The 19,686-nt window shown below is 37.3% G+C and overlaps 1 protein-coding gene across 8 annotated transcripts in view; it reads right to left on the reverse strand.

Moving 5' to 3' along the window:
- Positions 1 to 19,686, reverse strand: part of Nav3 (neuron navigator 3) — a 774,463-nt gene that overhangs the window by 300,571 nt on the left and 454,206 nt on the right. For 4 of the 8 annotated variants that reach the window (XM_006513680.3, XM_006513679.3, XM_017313945.2 and 1 more), the window contains exon 1: positions 18,147 to 18,590. The exons of 1 other annotated variant lie outside the window; for it this stretch is intronic. In XM_006513680.3, coding sequence (XP_006513743.1) covers positions 18,147 to 18,389 — 243 coding nt within the window. In that variant the 5' untranslated portion in view covers positions 18,390 to 18,590. Of the gene's footprint in view, positions 1 to 18,146; positions 18,591 to 19,686 lie in introns of those variants that run through there. 3 more of the 8 variants (NM_001368815.1, NM_001081035.2, XM_006513677.3) reach the window with 2 other exon arrangements.

A 19,686-nucleotide genomic window follows, 5' to 3' on the forward strand; every position in this document is an offset into this window, starting at 1 on the left:
GCTAGAGATGCATTGCACATGGTTACAAATTGGTTAGAACAGATTCAGGAAACAACCAGCAAGTCTGAGCATATTTTTCTCCTAATGGTCATCAATTTCACTCCTACATATTTCTGCATCTAATACTGATTCTTAAGTCACAAAAGAATGGCAGTGTGGTTCACAGCATCATTGTTCATAAAGTCAGCAAATTACACATCATCCAAAGTCTTACATTTGACAGAATGAATATACACTATGGGAAAATTACACAGAGGAATACATATGTGCGTGAGATTGTGTGTGTGTGCATGTAAAAATAATCTAAACTGTAATTAATTGTCCATTTCAGAAATTGCAAATATCTGTTTCCTTTTCTGTATTTGTTTCACAGGTGTATTCCTTTATTGAAAATTCATCAGCTCCTACCATTGATACACTTTTAGTGTATGTGTGTATTAAACATTAATATATATTTTAAATGTTTAAAACAGACTAAGTATTTTACAAAGCACTGTTATGAACTTACGGGAAACATGTGCTTTATGAGTCCTTATTTGGTAGATATTTTTGACCTGAAGTTATTTTGAATTGTGTCTCTCCATTATCACACATCAGCTATGATAGGCTGATTATATCTATCTTATATTTAGAGAGCTGCCTTACATTGCAAAAGTTAGATACTCTTCGGTTTCCTAAAGGCAGCTGTTGCTTAATTCCTCCTACTGTATTAATGTGGAAGCAATAATTCGTGTTACATCAATGGAAATTATAGAAGTGGCAGAATATGATTTATCTTATTGTTATTCAGCACCCTTACACTTTAATTTCCCATGTCTGTCAAGCCATCATGAAGACCACTGAGAAAGCACTTTAGATCTTCAGCTGTTCTGGTTAGCACTTAAGAGAAGGAAGATGCTATTGTTGGTTTTTTTTTTATTAGCTTTCAGGAATCCATTCATGCTAAAATATATTTAAAAATCCAGAACATTCAAGGAAATACAATTATTTGAAGATGTTACCATACCACGGTTATATATTCTTTATATATTGTGACATTGCATTTCTGAAATTATCCAGCACTATTTGTCCCCTTTAGCTCTTTTTCTTAGGTGACCCATAATTCCTCTATCCACTGAGAAAATTTAAAAAAAAAAAAAAAGAATTCAACTTAGAAAATGTAATTCATTGATCAATATTAAATGTTTTAGGCCCGTAGAAATAAAGCAACCTTGAAAGTAAGATTTTCATGTTTTCTAAATTCAAAAGCTCCCTTTACTCATCAAATGCTTAATCTTTGGAGTTGAGGATGAAATCGTACTATAAAATCTCATGCAGAGGATGAAAAATAAGCCATGAAGCAAAGATAAGTAATATTTGAAACAGTGGAAAAATGGGAAGATTAGGAAAAGGTTTTTCAAAGTAAATGGAAGCTAAAGAAACCCAAGATGTTTGATATATTTATTCTCTTGGGACCAGGTCTAGGATTAATTTTTAATTAATTATTCAAAATTAAAGTACTAATAAAAGCTTCAGAATAAAATAAGAATTGAGAAGACTTTGGCTCCATTTGTACTTAGTAGCTGGAGGATGACAGTACAGTGTCCCTTCCCTCTGTGGAACTGAAACACTAAAGGGAAAAATGACAAGTCACCATTAGATAGGTGAGGTTCTGGGTCTGTGGCTCTGGGTCAATCATGGAACACTTGACTAGTATTTAAAAAGTTAAGGGTTCAGTTATAAGCAACACCTCTCTCTCTCTCTCTCTCTCTCTCTCTCTCTCTCTCTCTCTCTCTCTCTCTTCTTGCATGTCTGAACCTAGGGATTTCTAGTATCTTAATATATTTTTAGTAGTGATGCTGAAAGGTCTTTAGTTTCCAAAGCTGGTGGTATGACAAGGCCTATAGTCTTGTAAAGGACACATGATGATTGTCAATCAAGTGATCAAACTGGATGGGTCATCTCAGTAGAGAGGCCAGAAGTATAGAGAGAAACAAGGAAGTCATCAATAATTTCTGTTCACTAACCTTCTTTCTTCAGGAATAGAGGTTTGAGACCAAGGAGAAACACATTTTAGAATACAGAGAAACATTTTCTTGTCTAAGGAACAGTGTATCTTAAAGCCTTTCAATAAAACCTATAATTTATAACATAATTGGTTGAACTTGCTACACTTCAGGGACTTACAGGTTTGTAACAGAAAAATTAGATCATGTATTACCAAAGAGAATGAGTTCTTTATCAATATTCATAAAACTCCTACAGCCAGAAACATGGGTGTTACAAATAGAATCAGCCTCACAGATCATCTTGACAAGGGAAACAAAGAGTGCCTGGACAATCTTAAATGTTAGAACATGTCTTGAACATACCCAAAATAGTACTAATTATTTAGCACAAGATTCTGTCTAGCTTCTAGAAGACTCTGGGACTTACCTGGAACATTGAAGTAATATTTTGTAAGCCTGACAGATAGAAAAATGTTAAGAGTTGGGGTTTTGTTTGTTTGTTTGTTTGTTTGTTCATTTTTTAGAGACAGGGTTTTTCTGTGTAGCCCTGGCTGTCCTGGAACTCACTCTGTAGACCAGGCTGGCCTTGAACTCAGAGATCTGCCTGCCTCTGCCTCCCAAGTGCTGGGATTAAAGGCATGCGCCACCACTGCCCAGACAAGTAAGAGTTCTTAATAAGACAGGATATAATACTGGCTTTTATATCCATGTTTAAAATACAGACATAGAAGGGCACATATCTATGTTTTAAAATGACACAATTTGGGGACCATGAAGAATCAGGCAGGTAAAGGAGTTTGTCATGTAAGCCTGGGTGGGTACTATTCATAAACTACCTCAGATCAATCCCTAGAATGCACATGCACATAAAGGAAGAGAGGGAGAACTGCCTGCACTATGTTGCTCTCTCCCCTTCCTGTTCATTCACGGCACGCGTGCTGAAGCACAAATGCCCATAGATACACTGGAAGCCTGCACGGGCAATAAATAAAACTTAAGAAAATAGTTTTCAAGTGACAGCTTTCAGATGACTCACTCAAACCTGTTCAGTTCTTGTTTTACCTGGGCATAAAAAGGAGACTTGTATTAGACACTTCCCTAGAATCCCTTCTGTCTTCATTATTCTCCATTTTATGACTTAGCTCTTCAGACACCTGTGACCACCTGTGAGTTGGGGAAGTTTTGCTCCAGATGGATTTGTTCCAGTACACAAAAGCCTAAACCATGATCCTCCACAGTTATACTGAAATGGCAGAGGTGGCATTCACATTCATCAAAAATAGAGTAGAGTCCAGAGGTAAACACTTATAAGGAGGCAAGAAACAAACTACATGTCAATGGAGTAATATAAAAATCAGCGTCATCTTTCTTTCTTCAACAAATATGCTTCTGCTGTTAGCTATATTTAAGACACTTTGCTAGGGACTCTTGTGAGACATAAACCTGAGTGAAGGGAGCCACTCATTAAAAATTAGTTTAAATGTGAAATTTCATTTTTTCACCAGGTCAAGTGAGGCTTGACTAATTAGTGAGATCATTGCCTATTTGTCCAATGATGTCTCTGAAGGGTATACCGCAAAAGTCAAAGATTTCTGAAGACTTAAAATATACAGTTTCTAAATACTGAACAAGGAGGAAGAAGTGTAATCTCTCCTTCTACCTGTCAACCTGAATGTGATTGCTTGAAAACATTATTTTCATGACCTTTGGTATGGATTTCTCTCTACTTATAAGTGCCTTCCATCTAAAGCAATGGTTCTCAACCTTACTAATGCTACAGTCCTTTACTACAGTTCTTCATGTTGTAGTTACCCTCTCTACCCAACTGTAATATTATTTTCAGCACTATTTCATAACTATAAGTTCACAGCTGTTATGAATCATAGCAAATATGTAAATATCTGATATGCAGCATATAGGATATGTGACCCCTATGAAAGAGTCATTTGAGCCCCAATGGGGGGGTTCCCAGAGGTTGAGAATTGATGAGTTAACATAAAAGGACAATGGAATTTAGTCAGCTACTGCTCCACACAGTGCTAGCAAAGACAGTGAAGGACTTCTTCTTCTATAGAAGCTAAGGAAGCTAGCTAGCACTCTATCCTTCATGTTTCTGCCAGTATAAATGCTCCAGATACTTCTTAAGTTATGAGCCATACTGAAAAACATATGAGCTCGTTACTCAATATTTGTAGTGGAAGACAAGCTTCCTATGTCTGCAACTAGACGGTATCCAGCAGAGAAGAGCTCTTGATTTATCTGGACTAAAACCCTTGGAATATGGTGGAGCACAATAAAGACATTTGGTGGATGCTTCCCACCCAGCAGTTCCAGGCCAAGCCCAGAAGCTGCTGCGCGGATGACTCTTATATTCAGTCTGCTGCCTAATTTCACAGCTAGTAGCAAAATTTGCCTTCACTTGGAGTGCTCCTGTTATTTCAACGGGGCTGTTTCTATTTATAAAGTTACACAATCCACTTGGTTCCTTCTTCCTCTCTGTCTGAGACACAGCTTAGAAAAAGAAACCAGTCATTCCATTAACACATTGCCAGGAAACCCAACTGTTGTTTTCTGGAACAGACTAAAAAAAGACCTACACCTAGACTTACGCCTTACTCAGCCTTACTCACGTCTGCTCTGAGAGGCTCCTTCTTCGGTCTGAAGTCTGAAATTTCATTATGCTCCTGAGAAGTCCATCGTTGCTACTTTGTTCATGTGGCGGTTAAACCTGTGCCTCTAAAATGCGCTCTAAGTAAAAGCTTCTCCCACAATAGGAAACATGCACTGCCAAGTTCCTTGGCGAGTAGCATTGTGTCCCCAAGAAGATCCAGGTGTCAAGACCTTTAATGAAAGTTGTTCATAGCAACATTTGAAGAGAAGAGAGAAAAGGGAAGAGAGCCGTGAGTTTGAGCCTAGCTCTTCTTTCAGCTGGATGCTAACTGCACCAACTTAGATGTGCCACAAAGTTCCATGCAGTGAGAGAGTCTATATGGAAACTCTGTCTCTGGGAAGGAACGCAAAAGCACATTTACAGTAGAGTGAACGTAGTGATAAGAAATCTTAGTTTTTATCACACCCCTTTAAAATATAAAATTTAACCAAAATATAATTGCTATTTTGATCAAGGCTGCAGGAGAAAGGGAGACACCCCTGCCTGTGATGTCCTTACTCTTGAGACATCTTTTCTCATGCAGATCAAATGAGAAAATGCCCTGCAGGAGGAACTGTTAAGAAAGTCTAGAGGACTGGTGTTCTTCATTCATTCTTCTGAGGAAAACCTTTCCCAGTGAAGGATACAAACTGTTACCTTTTAGTTGTAATTTGTCTTTCCAGACTCCTTTCTTTGTTTGTTTCTTATTGTTTTGTTGTTCTTCTTTCTTTCTCTCTCTCTCTCTCCTTTCCTTCTCTCTCTTTCTTTCTTTCTTTCTTTCTTTCTTTCTTTCTTTTTCTTTCTTTCCTCTCTCTCTCTCTCTCTCTCTCTCTCTCCTTCCTTCCTTCCTTCTTTCCTTCTTTCTCTTTTTATGAAAACAGACTCTTCCCTGTCCATAGTTCCCACTCCTTCCATGCTTCCCATCCTTTCATTGATCTCCTTTTGATTTTTATGAGCGTTACTCCATAGGATGGCATGACATTCACAATGGTTAGAGAAATGTTCTATATTGCTGTGAGGAATTTATCACCTGTCTAGTTTCTCTAGACACAATGTGGTACAATTCTCTCCCTGAATGAAAAACAAAATATTCTTACTATATTGAAGAGAGTTTTCCATAGTCAATTGAAACAGATGAGGCACATGGGTGACATTAAAAAAACAAAAACAAAAACAAAAACAAAAAAAAAAAACAGATTCTTAGAATCTAATATTATCATGTAAACAAGTGCCTCAGATAATTTTAGGTGTAGACAAATCATCTCTTCCTCTTTGCACTCCCCCAACTTTCCGTCAATAGTCTATTGTTAAAGAATGGACTTTCTCCCAGACCACATCCTGTCTGTCCTATAGAGAAATAGCGTGCTTACTGAAGGAAAACAAAAAGATCCTATTCTCAGTGTGCAGCTGCAGAAGATGCAGAGAAAACAAACTCTATGGCATCCAAAATACGATTGTATTAAACTCACGGTCTAAGATTTATTTTGTAAATTGTCTAATGAATTTCAGGAACTATGAAAGGAACATTCGAGCCTTCAGACTAGAAGATTAGGGATCTCTGATGCTGCTACTGCTGCCTTAACAGACACTCTTCATATTACATGACACAAATAAGCACGTATTATCTATTAATATATTCATGAATATATTCTTCTTCAATAAACAAAGATTCAATAGACTAATTAAATAATCATTAAGTTAGTCTTATATAGAAATATAAGATAATAATTCAATAGCTATATCTAAAATAGAAGTTTCAGAAATTTGTTATAAAATAAAATAAAATAAAATAAAAGTGCACCTATGAAAGATTTGTTGCAAATCCAGAAGGCAAGTCTCCTGAATAAGCATGTAACAAACACATGTGGACAGACCAAAAAACTGGATAAGCAGTGAACAGAGTCAAGAAAAGACACCAAGGATCCAGGGAGCAGTAAATATAAGGATTTGCATTTACTGAAGAGTGTCTTTTATAGATTATAAAAGTTCGAGATCAAATCTGAGAGAAATGGATCTGTGAATCCAGTTTTGGAGAGGATAATCAGACTATGCTCCTGGGAAGAAAGAAAATGACAGTGAGATATCAAGCAGCCCACCAGAGCAAGAAAGAAATGGCAATAAGAAGTAAGAGTACACATGGAGGGACTTATGGATCTGCTGCATATGTAGCAGAGGGTGGCCTTTTCTGGCATCAGTGGGAGGAGAGGCCCTTGATCCTGTGAAGGCTTGATACCCCAGTGTAGAGGAATTCAAGGGTAGGGAGGCAGGAGTGGATAAATGGTTGGGGGAACACCCTCATAGGAGCGGGGGGGGGGGGGCCGATGAGATAGGAAGGTTCCAGGGGAAGGGAAATGGGAAAAGGTGATAACATTTGAAATGTAAATAAAGAAAATATCCAATAAAAAAGTAAATGGCTTAAGGAGAAAAGAACTCTGGCACAAATGTTCAAAATGGGACAAAATAATAGCATACATTTTGACAAGAATACAATACTCTAGGAAATCTATAAAGGCAGAGAAAGATATTAAAACATAAGGATTCAGAAACAAATATATAATCTCTATTATTTAGAATACTAAAAAGTCGTCAATTTTCCTTGAACCAACCTACAATAAAATGGCATCCATTTCACCTAAACATCTATGAGACTGAAAAACCCAAAAAACAAACCAACCAACCAACCAAACCCCCAATATTTTGGTTAACATACAAATGGACCTCATTATGACAATTTCATATGTATATGGTCATTCATTCATTCATTTCTGGAAAAGGGTCTCATGCTGGCCAAAATCTTGCTTTATTATTTTAAAGGACTGATCCTCCTGCCTCCACCTCCTAATTGCTCTGATCACAAACCTGCCTCACAAGCTGTCTTAGGGATGAAACACAGTGGGTTTTTGTTTGTTTGCTTGCTTGTTTTTTTTTTTTTCTTATTTGTTGTTGTTGGTTTGTTTGTTTCTGCGTGTGTTTTGTGTGCAATATAAGCATGCTGCTGAACTTCACTCCCAGTCCTATATATTGTTCATGCTCACCCCTCCCCACAGGGCCCTCCTCCAGCACCCTCTGTCTTGTGCTGGTTTTCTTATTGCTTCCCACTACCCCTCGGCTACCATGACATACATTCCAATAATATATCAGAATTCATACATACTGTCAGACACAACACACTGTAAACACAAGTTACATCATTCAGAATACATCTCACTATTCAAATGAGGTGTTCTGATTACTGTAAATACTTTCTGCAGTTTAAAAGGATTATAACGTGACTTTCTTCTTTCAATACCAGTGGTGAGGTTTTTCATTGACTCCTTTCCCTATTCCCTTTCAATGCCTTCTTGGAAATGATTATCAGTGCTGCCAGAAGTCACAAGATGCTTCCAAACCAAGGGGCAACAGTCTGTTACACAACTGCATAGCCACCCACTTACCAAGACACAGAAAACAACAAATGATGCCTTCTCACTGGGATATCTCACTCTAATCTGGCTCTATAAACTCTACTTTGAAAATTCAGATCTTATACTTTCTTGGCTGCCTAGATTCTATTTTTAATGGAGAGTTCCCAGGACCAACAACAGAAGAATTCTAAAGCCTGTGTACTGGAAGTAGCATTGAGTGTTTCATCCAAGAGCAACTTCTGGATAGCTATCTGGATTGGCAGGTTGGAACACAAGAAATAAAATGGAGTCAGCAAAGTCACACTGTGGAAGTAGCCAGAGAAGACAGGGGACCACAGTGAGCTTTGTATATGAGAATTCTCAGTAAAAATCTTTATCAACTTTATGTACATTGTTACACTCAAAAACCTGGATAACTTACAAATCCTTCTCTTCTGTATTTTAGAAATTATGTTTCTTCTCTGATGTAGTGTTGTGCTCTTCAATAGATATCTATATAAATCAAGAGAGCTGTGTGACAATCTATGAGACACCATTGAGCACTTTAGAAGGATTTTTTAAAGATTTATTTATTTATTTTATATATATGAACACACCATAGTCATCTTCAGGCATACCAGAAAAGGGCATCAAAACCCATTGCAGACAATTGTGAGCCACCATGTGTTTGTTGGGAATTGAACTCTGCACCTCTGGAAAGCATTCAGTGCTCTTAACTGCTAAGCAATTTTCTTCAGCCCCTTAGGAGGTTTCTTTCCCCTCTATCTATCTATCTATCTATCTATCTATCTATCTATCTATCTATCTATCTACCTACCTACCTACCTATCTACCTATCTACCTATCTACCTATCTACCTATCTACCTATCTACCTATCTGTCTGTCTGTCTGTCTGTCTGTCTGTCTGTCTGTCTATCTATCTATCAATCAATCAATCGTAAAATTTTGTCTAATATTGAAAACCTGATTTAGTTAGAAATTTAGGCTAATCTCTAATAAAATTTCTCTAAATACTGTTTTTCTTAATTTCTGAGTACACAGCTGGCCTGTATTGCCCTTATCTCTGTGTCAGACAAAGGGAAGGACCTCCTAGTGGTAAGTGGACTAGCTAAACACGTGTCCAGTGTTCTGTTTTCTTTTTCTTTCCCCCCCCCACAGGTTGCTGTCTAGAGTCATGACGATGAGACAAGCTAGATTGTACCTAGTTTCCAGGGCTCTTGTAAACATATGTTGTTAAACCATTTCTTAATGGACCATTTAAGAAATGCTTTTGTCTAAGCAGGTCATAGTTTTCTATAATAAAGATCCATCTTGGATATTCTACCTAAATAGCAACCACAGACAATACATAAAAGCATGCATGGGTTCAAATAAAAAGAAAATGCATGCACTAATTTGATATGTCATAGTTGCTTGATATTTATTGAGGCTAAACTTTCCCTTTTCTGAAGAGAAATGGAGAAGGAGTGGATGAGGTGATGCAGATGAGGGGACATGACACCAGGACAGGACAGGGACTGGGAGGAGAGGAGGGAAAGGAAACTGCAGGCAAGATAGAAAATAAATAACATTACAATTAGAAAAGATTCATGCGCCAAATCAGATTTATCTTATGTAAGCCTGTCAGTCTTTGCCTGTGTAGAGCCATTAAAGCGGTGGATTACAGATTTCTACTTTGTTATATATAAGAGCCCAAGGAACTATATATTATAGAGGTTAACATCACCTTAAATATCAGTGTCATTTTGATTGTATCTAAATTTATTTTAACATATTTCATTATGAATAACTATAGACTTAGCCACCTCAAGTGTTCAGTTTATAACAACAAGATATGACACAAGTTCCTTTCATTCATTTTTGTTCTTCATTTTTTTGTTTGAAAAATTATACTGTATTATTTTACCAGGGAATGGATACTCTTGGGCCGTGATCTCTCTCATTCAGTGACCTATATTCTAATTAATACTACAACACTTTTAAACAAATGATTCCATAATTTGGGAAGGAGAAGTCCTTCCATGTAACCAATTAAAAAACTCCCTTGGGACATCAAATTCCTTATCCAGAAATAGGGACCAGTAATCCAGCAGAAAGCATTTCTTTCTTTTACAAAAACTGGAACAACAGTGGAAACTGAGAAACAAGAAGAGAACAGAGTGAAACTTGTCAATGATTAAGTCGGAATTCCTGGATGAATCCTTAACTTTTGCTACTTTCCTCTGGCAAAATCCAGTCTCCAAGAAGCCAGTGAAGGACAACATTGCTTTTGACAATTGCTTTCACACTGGTGTGAAGGAAAAAACAGAGATGCTGTAAGAATCAGATAAACTATACTGTAACCCAATGCTTCACAGTATCTCTGCTAATAAAGTAATCAGTCTGTACTTTGTGGTGATAATAATAAATTAGGTTTATATGTCTATCATCTATTATGCAGTAGATACTCAAAGTGTCAATTATCATCAGTTTTATACTATAAGTTGAAAAGTTCAAAATGTTTCAAACAAATCTGCATTCTTATGTAAAGAAAATGTTTTGTTTTTACAAGACTTATAGTGTGGGTAGTTGATAATGGGTCAACTAATTCAAACCTCTTCTTTTACTAATGTGACATTCTTGCTTGTGTTTGGGTTTGGCTCTGGGATAAAGATATCTATTTTCTTGCTCCCATGTCCTAGAGCTCCAGCCTTCTTCTAATGTGGATCTTCTCCTGCTTCATTTCATCACTGTGTTTCTAGAAGCTTACACATGTCAGCTTAGTAGTTCCCAATCTCTTCTCAGCCTGTACAGGGTAGGGTAGTCCCAACACCATCGCCACGGCTTCTCTTACCATCTTCCAGCGTGTCAAACCACATCTACCTTCTTCTATTTGTTATAATTGGCTAATCATCTTTCATTTTATAAAATATCACCTTATTTCATACACTGATGAACAGTAGTCTCTCTGAAATATTCTTTTTTTTTCTCATGTTTACTTGATCAGATAAAAGACATGGTTCAAATGTAATTTTCGATATAAGTGAATAGTAAGCCAATGCCCTGTTGTCCTAGCACTTTGTTAGCATTTTTCAGCAAACCTTTACATTAGATGCATATTAATAAATGTTGACCAAGTATGTACTTTCTTTTGATATATAATTATATAATTATAATTAAAATTCTTTAATCTGTGCAACAAGCTTGTGAGTTAGTTATTACTCTTATTTTAAAAAGACTACGACTCAGGTATAAATTGATTTGCCAACATCATTTTGCTAATAAATATGTAACATTCCAGAAAGACTATTGCTAACAGAATTCAGATGTCTGCTAACTTTGTGTTCTTTTCATACATTTCAGTGTTTGGAGATAATTCTGATTGCTATAGCTGGAGAATGACAATGATTTGGTATAACGGAATGAGGAAGAAATGCTAACAAATATTCCACAATTGGCAGAATACTACTTCTCCTACCTTTGCAACAAACCCAAGCAGATCCCAATACCATTAATAGTAAGCTATTTAAATTCCTGGTCCAAAGAATTAACTGGAGTGGAAAACAATGAGCATACTCGAGAGAAATAGGATAAGGGAGGAGACACGATCAGGAAATAGAATGAAAGAAAAAAAGAGTTGCCTTTCAAAAGTGTATCACTCTGGGTATGTACCTCAGTGCATAGAGAGCAAAGCCTAGTATATCAGGAGTTCCAGCTAAATTCCCAGCTCCCCATAAGTGGGGGAGTGATGTCAGCAGCACAGGCCTATAACCCCAAATCCTCCAGATGTGACAGCTTGAGGGATCCGAACAGTTCCATCAGGACCTCTCCTTCTTGTCTCACTTCAGTTTTAGATGACATAAAGGCTGAATTACTTATGTTCTTTGAACTGGGCATAACTCTATGTCCTTGGGGGCCTAATACAATGTTCTCTTAATTATACTCCATATAGAATGTTACAAATTGAATATGGTAGCTGATGGTGTTATAACATGCCAAAGTGTTAAAACCCTGCTCAAAAATTAATGATATATCTATTGACTTCATGTGTCTATAAATAACACATTTAGTAGATGTTTTTTCAATAAAGGAAAGATGGCTTTGATACCAAAGAGAAACAATGTAACCTATTGGCAAACTGCCAAAAAATACTTGAAAAATGTCAACACAACAGACTGAGTCATATAAAGAACGTAGGAAGATTCAGCACATGTGACGGATATGACTTTTAATATAATTTTGTAGTTTAGCTAATGAGATGAAACACGTAAGGGCTTTTTAAATAACACAAAACAAAACGATAGGCCACCATTTCAGACTGTCAATGATTTTACAAGGACAATAAATGGATTACAATGAAAAAATGACTCTCCAGCCTGTAGAGAAAATGTTCAAATGTAAGCATTATTTCCACATTTTTCATTCCAGTTCTACCAACAAGACACAAGCCAATTAAAGCATCCGTAACATCTTAGCTGACAAAAGAGCTGTAACTACGAAAAGGAATGATGATGATTCTATAAACACAAATAAGAGAATGTACAAGCATAGCTTACCTAGGGGACTGCAGGCTGATCCGCAGCTGCAGGGCAGGCCAGCTCTAAAAATGCTGGCCCATGAGCAAGCCCACAGGAGCGCTGACAGCCCTCAGCACTGGCTGGGAACCTTTGCAAAGGGAAACAGCTGGAAGCCAGAGCCAGGATCTACTCAGTTGACATCTGCTGCTCTATGTCTATCTGGGGGCTACTTTTATTCATTTCTGTTTCTCATATAATCCAGTAGAGGCTATGTGTCTACTTAATCTTCTTCTCCTGATGGTTCGATATACTTAGACATAGACAAGGATTTATTTACAATTCATAGCAATGGTGTTTAATATCTGAAATATATGAAAATTTTCTACATGAACACCAAGGCTCTAGATACCCTCCCCCCCTCCCGCGGGCACATCTTTCTATCATCAAAAGTCTTCATTGTTAGTTAGTTAGTTAAGAATTAACATTTTCCACAACTGCAAACTCTTATTTTGAACCTGTTTTCTGCCATAATCTATCATTGAAAACCTGGTCAGTATCTTTACCGTTCCAAACCTCAGTTTCTTCACGTGCAAAAATAGGACAATAGTAGTGTCTACATCATCTAGCCAGTGAGAACACTAAGTAGGATGCCCGGTGAAGCACCTGGTTCGCTACCTAGCCTGTTGCAATTATAGATGATGCTCATTAGCATCAGTTCCCCTCAGCAATGACTTATCTAAATGTCCTGACCATGACCATTGGTTCCAATTGTCATGTAAGTGCCTTCTCCGTGGCTACTTAATGAGCTCACTATCCACTGATGTCATCCTGCTACTTTCTCCAGATACTACTGTCACTTTACCCACTAAACATTTTGCAACACTATTTCATTAAAAACTGCTTTCCCCCTCTGTACCCCAGTCCTACCTGCCCAGCACATAAACAACAACTTTTGAATCCTTTTGGAATTATCCATTCATATAAGATTTCTCTTATAAATCCACAAAACAAATTTTTCATTAGTAATACATATACATTTATATATCATATATTACTATATGTTATATATTAGTTATATATATATTTAAATATGAATAATATATTTATTACCAGTATATTAGTATGACATATACTAATAAAATATATTATTCATATATAAGTATATAATATACAAAATGTAATATACAATATACAATATATAATATATAGTCAGGACACTGAGGCAAGAGGCCTGCTATGATTCCCATACCAGCCTGGTATACACAATGGGTTATAGGTTATCAAAGGCTACAGAGTTAGGCCTTACCTCAAAAACAAAACAAAATCTAGGAAATAAGTAAAAATCGTACTTTGAAAAGAAGGAAATGTTCAAAGTATTATTTACATATAACATAAATAGAATATATATATGAATATGTACGTACTAAACCTGAAACTAGAGTGCCTCATCATAAGCAATTCATTTGACTGTCTTTTGTCTTAAGTATTAGACTAACTCCTTTCTAAACACATGAGGATGAAATGATTCCTCCTAAGCCATCCTTGAACTCACTGAGTAGGAACACTGAGAAAGTGATTCCTATTAGCATGGACTAAAGAACTAAACTTTCTCACATTGCTCTAGATCTTCTCAAAAGCACGTACGTTCTCTGTCATTTTACTTCCATCATGTGCACTTTTTAAAGCATTCCTTTGGCATTTGGAATGAGTTGTAAAGGTTGAGTGGTATTTGTATCATATGGTAAACCCAGAAAAGGTACGGAAATTATTTTGTGGAGAGACTGGCAGGTATAGGAAACAAAAGGTTTCTTTCTGAAATCTATCCTCAATCATCTCAAGGAAAGGCTCTAAATCAACAGTAACATCTTGGTACTGGTTTAGGGAAGAAGCCAGTAAGAGTTGAAAAGCAATGAGAGGGGTTAGAACATTCAGATTAAGTAAAAAAAAGTCTGAAAAAAGTACATCAAAGGAAAATATCAGCCCTTGACATTTTTATGGCACATTTTCCAACTCCACGTGATATATGTATATATATATATTTTTCAAAATATGAAGCACAAATGAAATCTAATAATTAAGAAAAGAGAGGCCATGAACTTGAGAGAGGACATGTGGTATATATGGGAGGGATTGGAGCAAGGAAAAGAAAGGGGGAAAATAATGTAGTTATGATAATTTCAAAACCTAAAATCAAGCAGCATCATCATCATTGTTATTATTATTATTTACAAAACTAATATGATTTCTTTAAAGATAGGAGAATTAAGCAGTCTTTTTTTCTTTTTTATTAAGGCATTTTTTATTAGACATTTTCTTCATTTACATTGCAAATTCTATCCCCAAAGCCCCCTATACCCTCCCACTGCCCTGCTCCCCAACCTACCCACTCCCTCTTCTTGGTCCTGGCATTCCTCTGTTCTGGGACATATATCTTCTCAAGACCAAGAGCCTTTCCTCCCATTGATGGCCAACTAGGCCATCCTCTGCTACATATGCAGCTAAAGACACGAGCTCGGGGGGGGGGGGGTAACTGGTTAGTTAATATCATTGTTCCTCCTATAGGGTTGCAGACCCCTTTAGCTCCTTGGGTACTTTCTCTAGCTCTAGGCCCTGTATTCCATCCAATAGATGACTGTGAGCATCAGTGCTAGACACACAGGAAGAAGACTACAGACAGGAAAGGGAAGCTGGATGGAGTTACAGGAACAGGAGGAAGGCTAGCATTCCTGAATAAAGAAATTGTAAGGCAGGGGAAAGACACTTTTGAATGCTTGATTAAGCTGCATGGAAGATGTGTTCAGTGGGTGATGGCAAAGAGACATGGGAGGGAAAGAATTTAAAATAATTTAATAACTAACAGAAAATAAATACCCAAGGGTAAGTCTACGTAGACAGGGAAAAATTCTAAATAAGAAGTGAAATAAAATCTTTAACCTCTTGCAAGACATGGGATAGGAAAGAGTAATGTGAATTATCAGACAAAGGCATCAGGGTTCAAGACTGGATGACTTGATCAGCAGCATCTATTTTAATGCAAAACAAAACAAGGGTGGAGAATTTGGGACTGAGGACTTTACTGACATGGTAAGAGATTTGTTCTCTCAAATCAGATTACAGAACTGTTTGGGGCAATGAGTAGCTGCATATTCCACATAAATGCTTTTTTAATGACAGCCATTTATTGTGGTTGCTATCCAGGATTTGCTTCTCTTAGAAATGGAACCCGTAATTTTTCGATGGGCACATAGCTGTTTAGAAGAAAGGCTGCATTTTGCAGTTTCTTCCACAGCTAGATAAGGTTTTAGAACTCTAAGAAAACCAATGGGATGCCATAAACCTTAATAAAATGGGGTTTGTCTTTTTCCTAGAATGGAACGCCATAATCCACTGAAGACAGAAGGTTTGGAGCCACTAATGGAAGGGGATAGACAAAATGGAGAGGTCCCAGCTTTCTGACATGGCCTTAGCTTCACTGCATATATCTTCAGATTTCACCACTTGAGTGAGAAACAGTCTTTCTGTTTCCCAATTGTAATGTGATATTGAATTTCCTGCTGTATTCAACCAAGTCTAACTCTGCTTAATATATCTACCTTGATCATTTCTGCTATTTTCCCTTGCTCTTTAATTCAAAATATTTTAAATATATTCCTTTATAGCACATGGAAGTACTTTAATATGCTGCAGAAGCATTCTCTATATTTGTTTGAAACTTCCTTCTTAAATCTGATAAGAGGCATAGTAAAATTATTCCCACAAGCATAATTATTCCTATAGCGCTTCATGCCATGGAGTTTAAGTGAAATATCAGATGCTGGGATTGGAGAGATGGCTCAGTGGTTAGGAGCACTGGCTCCTCTTTCAAGGGATCTGGAATCAAGTCCCAGAACCAACATGGCAGTTTACAACTCTGTAGTCCCAGTTCCAGAGGATCTGCCACCCTCACACAGATATACATGGAGGCAGAACACCAATGCACACAAAACAAAACAAGAAAAAGAAATATCAGATGCTTGGTTAAGACTTGTTGACCAAAGTGATTTACTCAAATTCTACTGAAAAAAAAAAAGTAGCCAAGTCTTAAATTAAGGCCTTTTAGCAAAGTAGAAGTTTGAGCAAACATACAAGGTAACAATCATGTTCCACAGGGAAATTTCTACCTATCTATGCACTTATATACCATCTATTAATATTTGTCTAGTTATTTATCATCTATCTACATCTAGTTATCTATCACCTATCTACATCTAGTTATCTATCACCTATCTACATCTAGTTATCTATCATATATCTAACTATCATCAATCTACCTTACCTAGTTTATATTTTCACTAGATGGAATAGTAATATTATATATTATGTATATAATTAACCATGGAATGACAAAATAGATTCTGTAGCTATTTCTTTGGACCAAAAAAAAAAAAATCACAATCAAGTAAAATAGGTACTATCCAAAGATTTTTATAGAGAAGGGGACATCTTGGCCAAGTTTAAAAACTTGAACAGAGGAAGATAATTCAAAAGATATGCTAGATAAAATGACTACCTGTCTTTTGCAATTATAGTCTTAATTTGTCCATATAAAACACTCTCGATTACTGTTTTAGCTTACACTTGCATGTAAGCAAGAAAAATATCATTATCTCCTAGTAAGTCAGAGATGAGATGATGAACCTAGAAAGCCTTACAAAGCTGGAAGCTATGTGTAATGCTACACTGCAAGTGATACTTAAGAAGGTTTAGAGCAGTGGGTCTCAACCTTCCTAGAGCTGGGACCCTTTAAGATAGTGTGTGATGCTGTGGTTACCTGCAACCATAAAATCAAGCCCTGAAAGGGGTCGCCACCCACAGGTTGAGAAACTCTGCCTTAGATGACTCTTCAGTAAAAAGTTTCTCCTGCAGGGCCACATGAGCACTCTGCCACTGGAGCAAACATTTGAAGAAGGCTCAGTACCCAAGAGCTCACAAAATACCAGAAAGTAAGTTAAAAAAAAAAAAAAAAAGAAAGAGAGAGAGAGAGAGAGAGAGAGAGAGAGAGAGAGAGAGAGAGAGAAAAGAAAACCCATGTCAGCAATAAGTAAAACGGCAGCGTTTCAATTTGTAAACAGAAATCCTGGCAAATGTGTAGTAAGAGGGACAATACTTCATTTTTTTCTGTCCACATTACAATAAAATAAGCAGCTAGCACTCAAACATTCAAATCCTGCAGATGATGTTTGGAGAAAATAGAGGACACGCACAAGGGATTTGACAGAGATTTCCTTTTAAAGGTAATGTATATGGGAGTGGACTCCCATTTGTTTATACCTGTGAATGTCACCAATGGAGCAGTATCTAGGAGTAACTATATTAATAAGTAATTACTTGTTCCATTAATAAGAATACTGGCTATCCTATACAGATATTCAGAATTTTCTTCATGACTTTTCCAACTATCCACTAAAATACAGTTTACACATTCAGTCCTCAGTCTCACATAAATCTGCCCCCTCCTTATAGCAGAGTTCCTCTAAGTATCACCATCTCCCAAAGTTCATGGTGCAACTGACAAGAAGTTTCTCTGTGTGGTTTTTTTAAAGTCTACAGTAACCTTTGGCTACTAACCTTGCTGTCTTCGATCTCCTTGGCTGTTCCCTGCAGGGCTTTCTTCTCTCCAAACTCACAGGTTGATTTTAATGTGAGCTGGCACGAAAGCATTGAGCGCTCCGGTGTAGCAAATTCCAGAGGTCTCGAGGAACAGCGCCGTGACACACTGATGCCAAGATTCGGTATCGGAAGAGCAGCGTGAACAGGCTTTGGCCCAACAGCTGGCTGTCTCAGTTTTGAGGCAACCCCAAGGACAGGCATGGCTTCTATAAAAGTATCTTTTTGTTGCCAAAGAAAATGCTCTTAACCTCAGTCTGGTAGACTCCAGCTTTAGTATTTTCAGAAGAAAGAAAGAAAAAAAACTACTAAGCAAAACTAGCAGTCATCTGGAGGAGAAAGAAAAAGAAAGAAAGAAAGAGAGAGAGAGAGAGAGAGAGAGAGAGAGAGAGAGAGAGAGAGAGAGAGAGAAAGAAAGAAAGAAAGAAAGAAAGAAAGAAAGAAAGAAAGAAAGAAAGAAAGAAAGAAAGAAAAACTCACACATACAGTAACTTTCAAACTAAGTTTCAGGAAGAGATAAACTTTTTTCTCATCTGAGAATCTGTCTTGCTAGTTCAGATTCTCTCTTCTCTCTCTCTCTCTCTCTCTCTCTCTCTCTCTCTCTCTCTCTCTCTCTCTCTCCCTCCCTCCCTCCCTCCCTCCCTCTCTCCTGTTCAGCAAGTTAGTGTCTGCAAAATAAATTCTACAAAGCCATTTCTGAAGGATTATAGAGTTCCTCACTTTGTTTTCTTCTCCCTACACCAGCAGCAGCCTGAGATTGGTCTTTGAAAGGAGAGAGGTCAGGGTGGGGGGAGGAGGGAACAAAGGAAAATCCCTTCAGTCCAGTTTCAGCCTAGTTGTCAAAGAAGCCAAAAGACCACAATAGTGGATGGCTAAGAGTTCTTCCTGACTTCAGAAATAACCAGCCTGCATTCTCTTCCTAAAGCAAAAAAAAAAAAAAAAAAAAAAAAAAAAGCAGGTCACTGTCCAAAACAAACAGCTGTTGGAAGAACTTTTAGCCCGGAAACAATTTCAGCAATGAAGCTGTTTGTCTAATTTCCAGCTATTTTTCACTCTTGACAGCCAGGAGCCACGGTGTTCATTCTGCTCCATCCCATGAAATCAGGCTAAACTGGAGAAACAGGACAGCCAGCTAAAGCAGCTGAAGCCTTCCGCAGACCTTGCCTGCTTATGTTACAAACTGCAGTAAACACAGGAAGCCAGGCATTAGATGCATGGTGATTTCTAAATGTAATGATGGCGTTCCCATTCCCAGGACAGCCATGTCCCACACAGCAGTTATGGGGCTAAGCATATTAGATGTTAGTGCAAGTAACCGCTGGAATCACATGGAATGCACACACTTAGGGTCAATACTTTGTAAAAATGTGGCAGAATAGAGACTGGCAGCAATATATATATATATCAAGAGTAAATAAAAGAAGCTATTTTGCAGAAAACTCAATAATCTTCCTAAACCTGGGGCATGTGGGACAAAACCAAGTTCAAAGTGGAGAGGTCA

This window comes from Mus musculus, chromosome 10 (genome assembly GCF_000001635.26).
Source record: "Mus musculus strain C57BL/6J chromosome 10, GRCm38.p6 C57BL/6J".
Classification (NCBI taxonomy): Eukaryota; Metazoa; Chordata; class Mammalia; order Rodentia; family Muridae; genus Mus; species Mus musculus.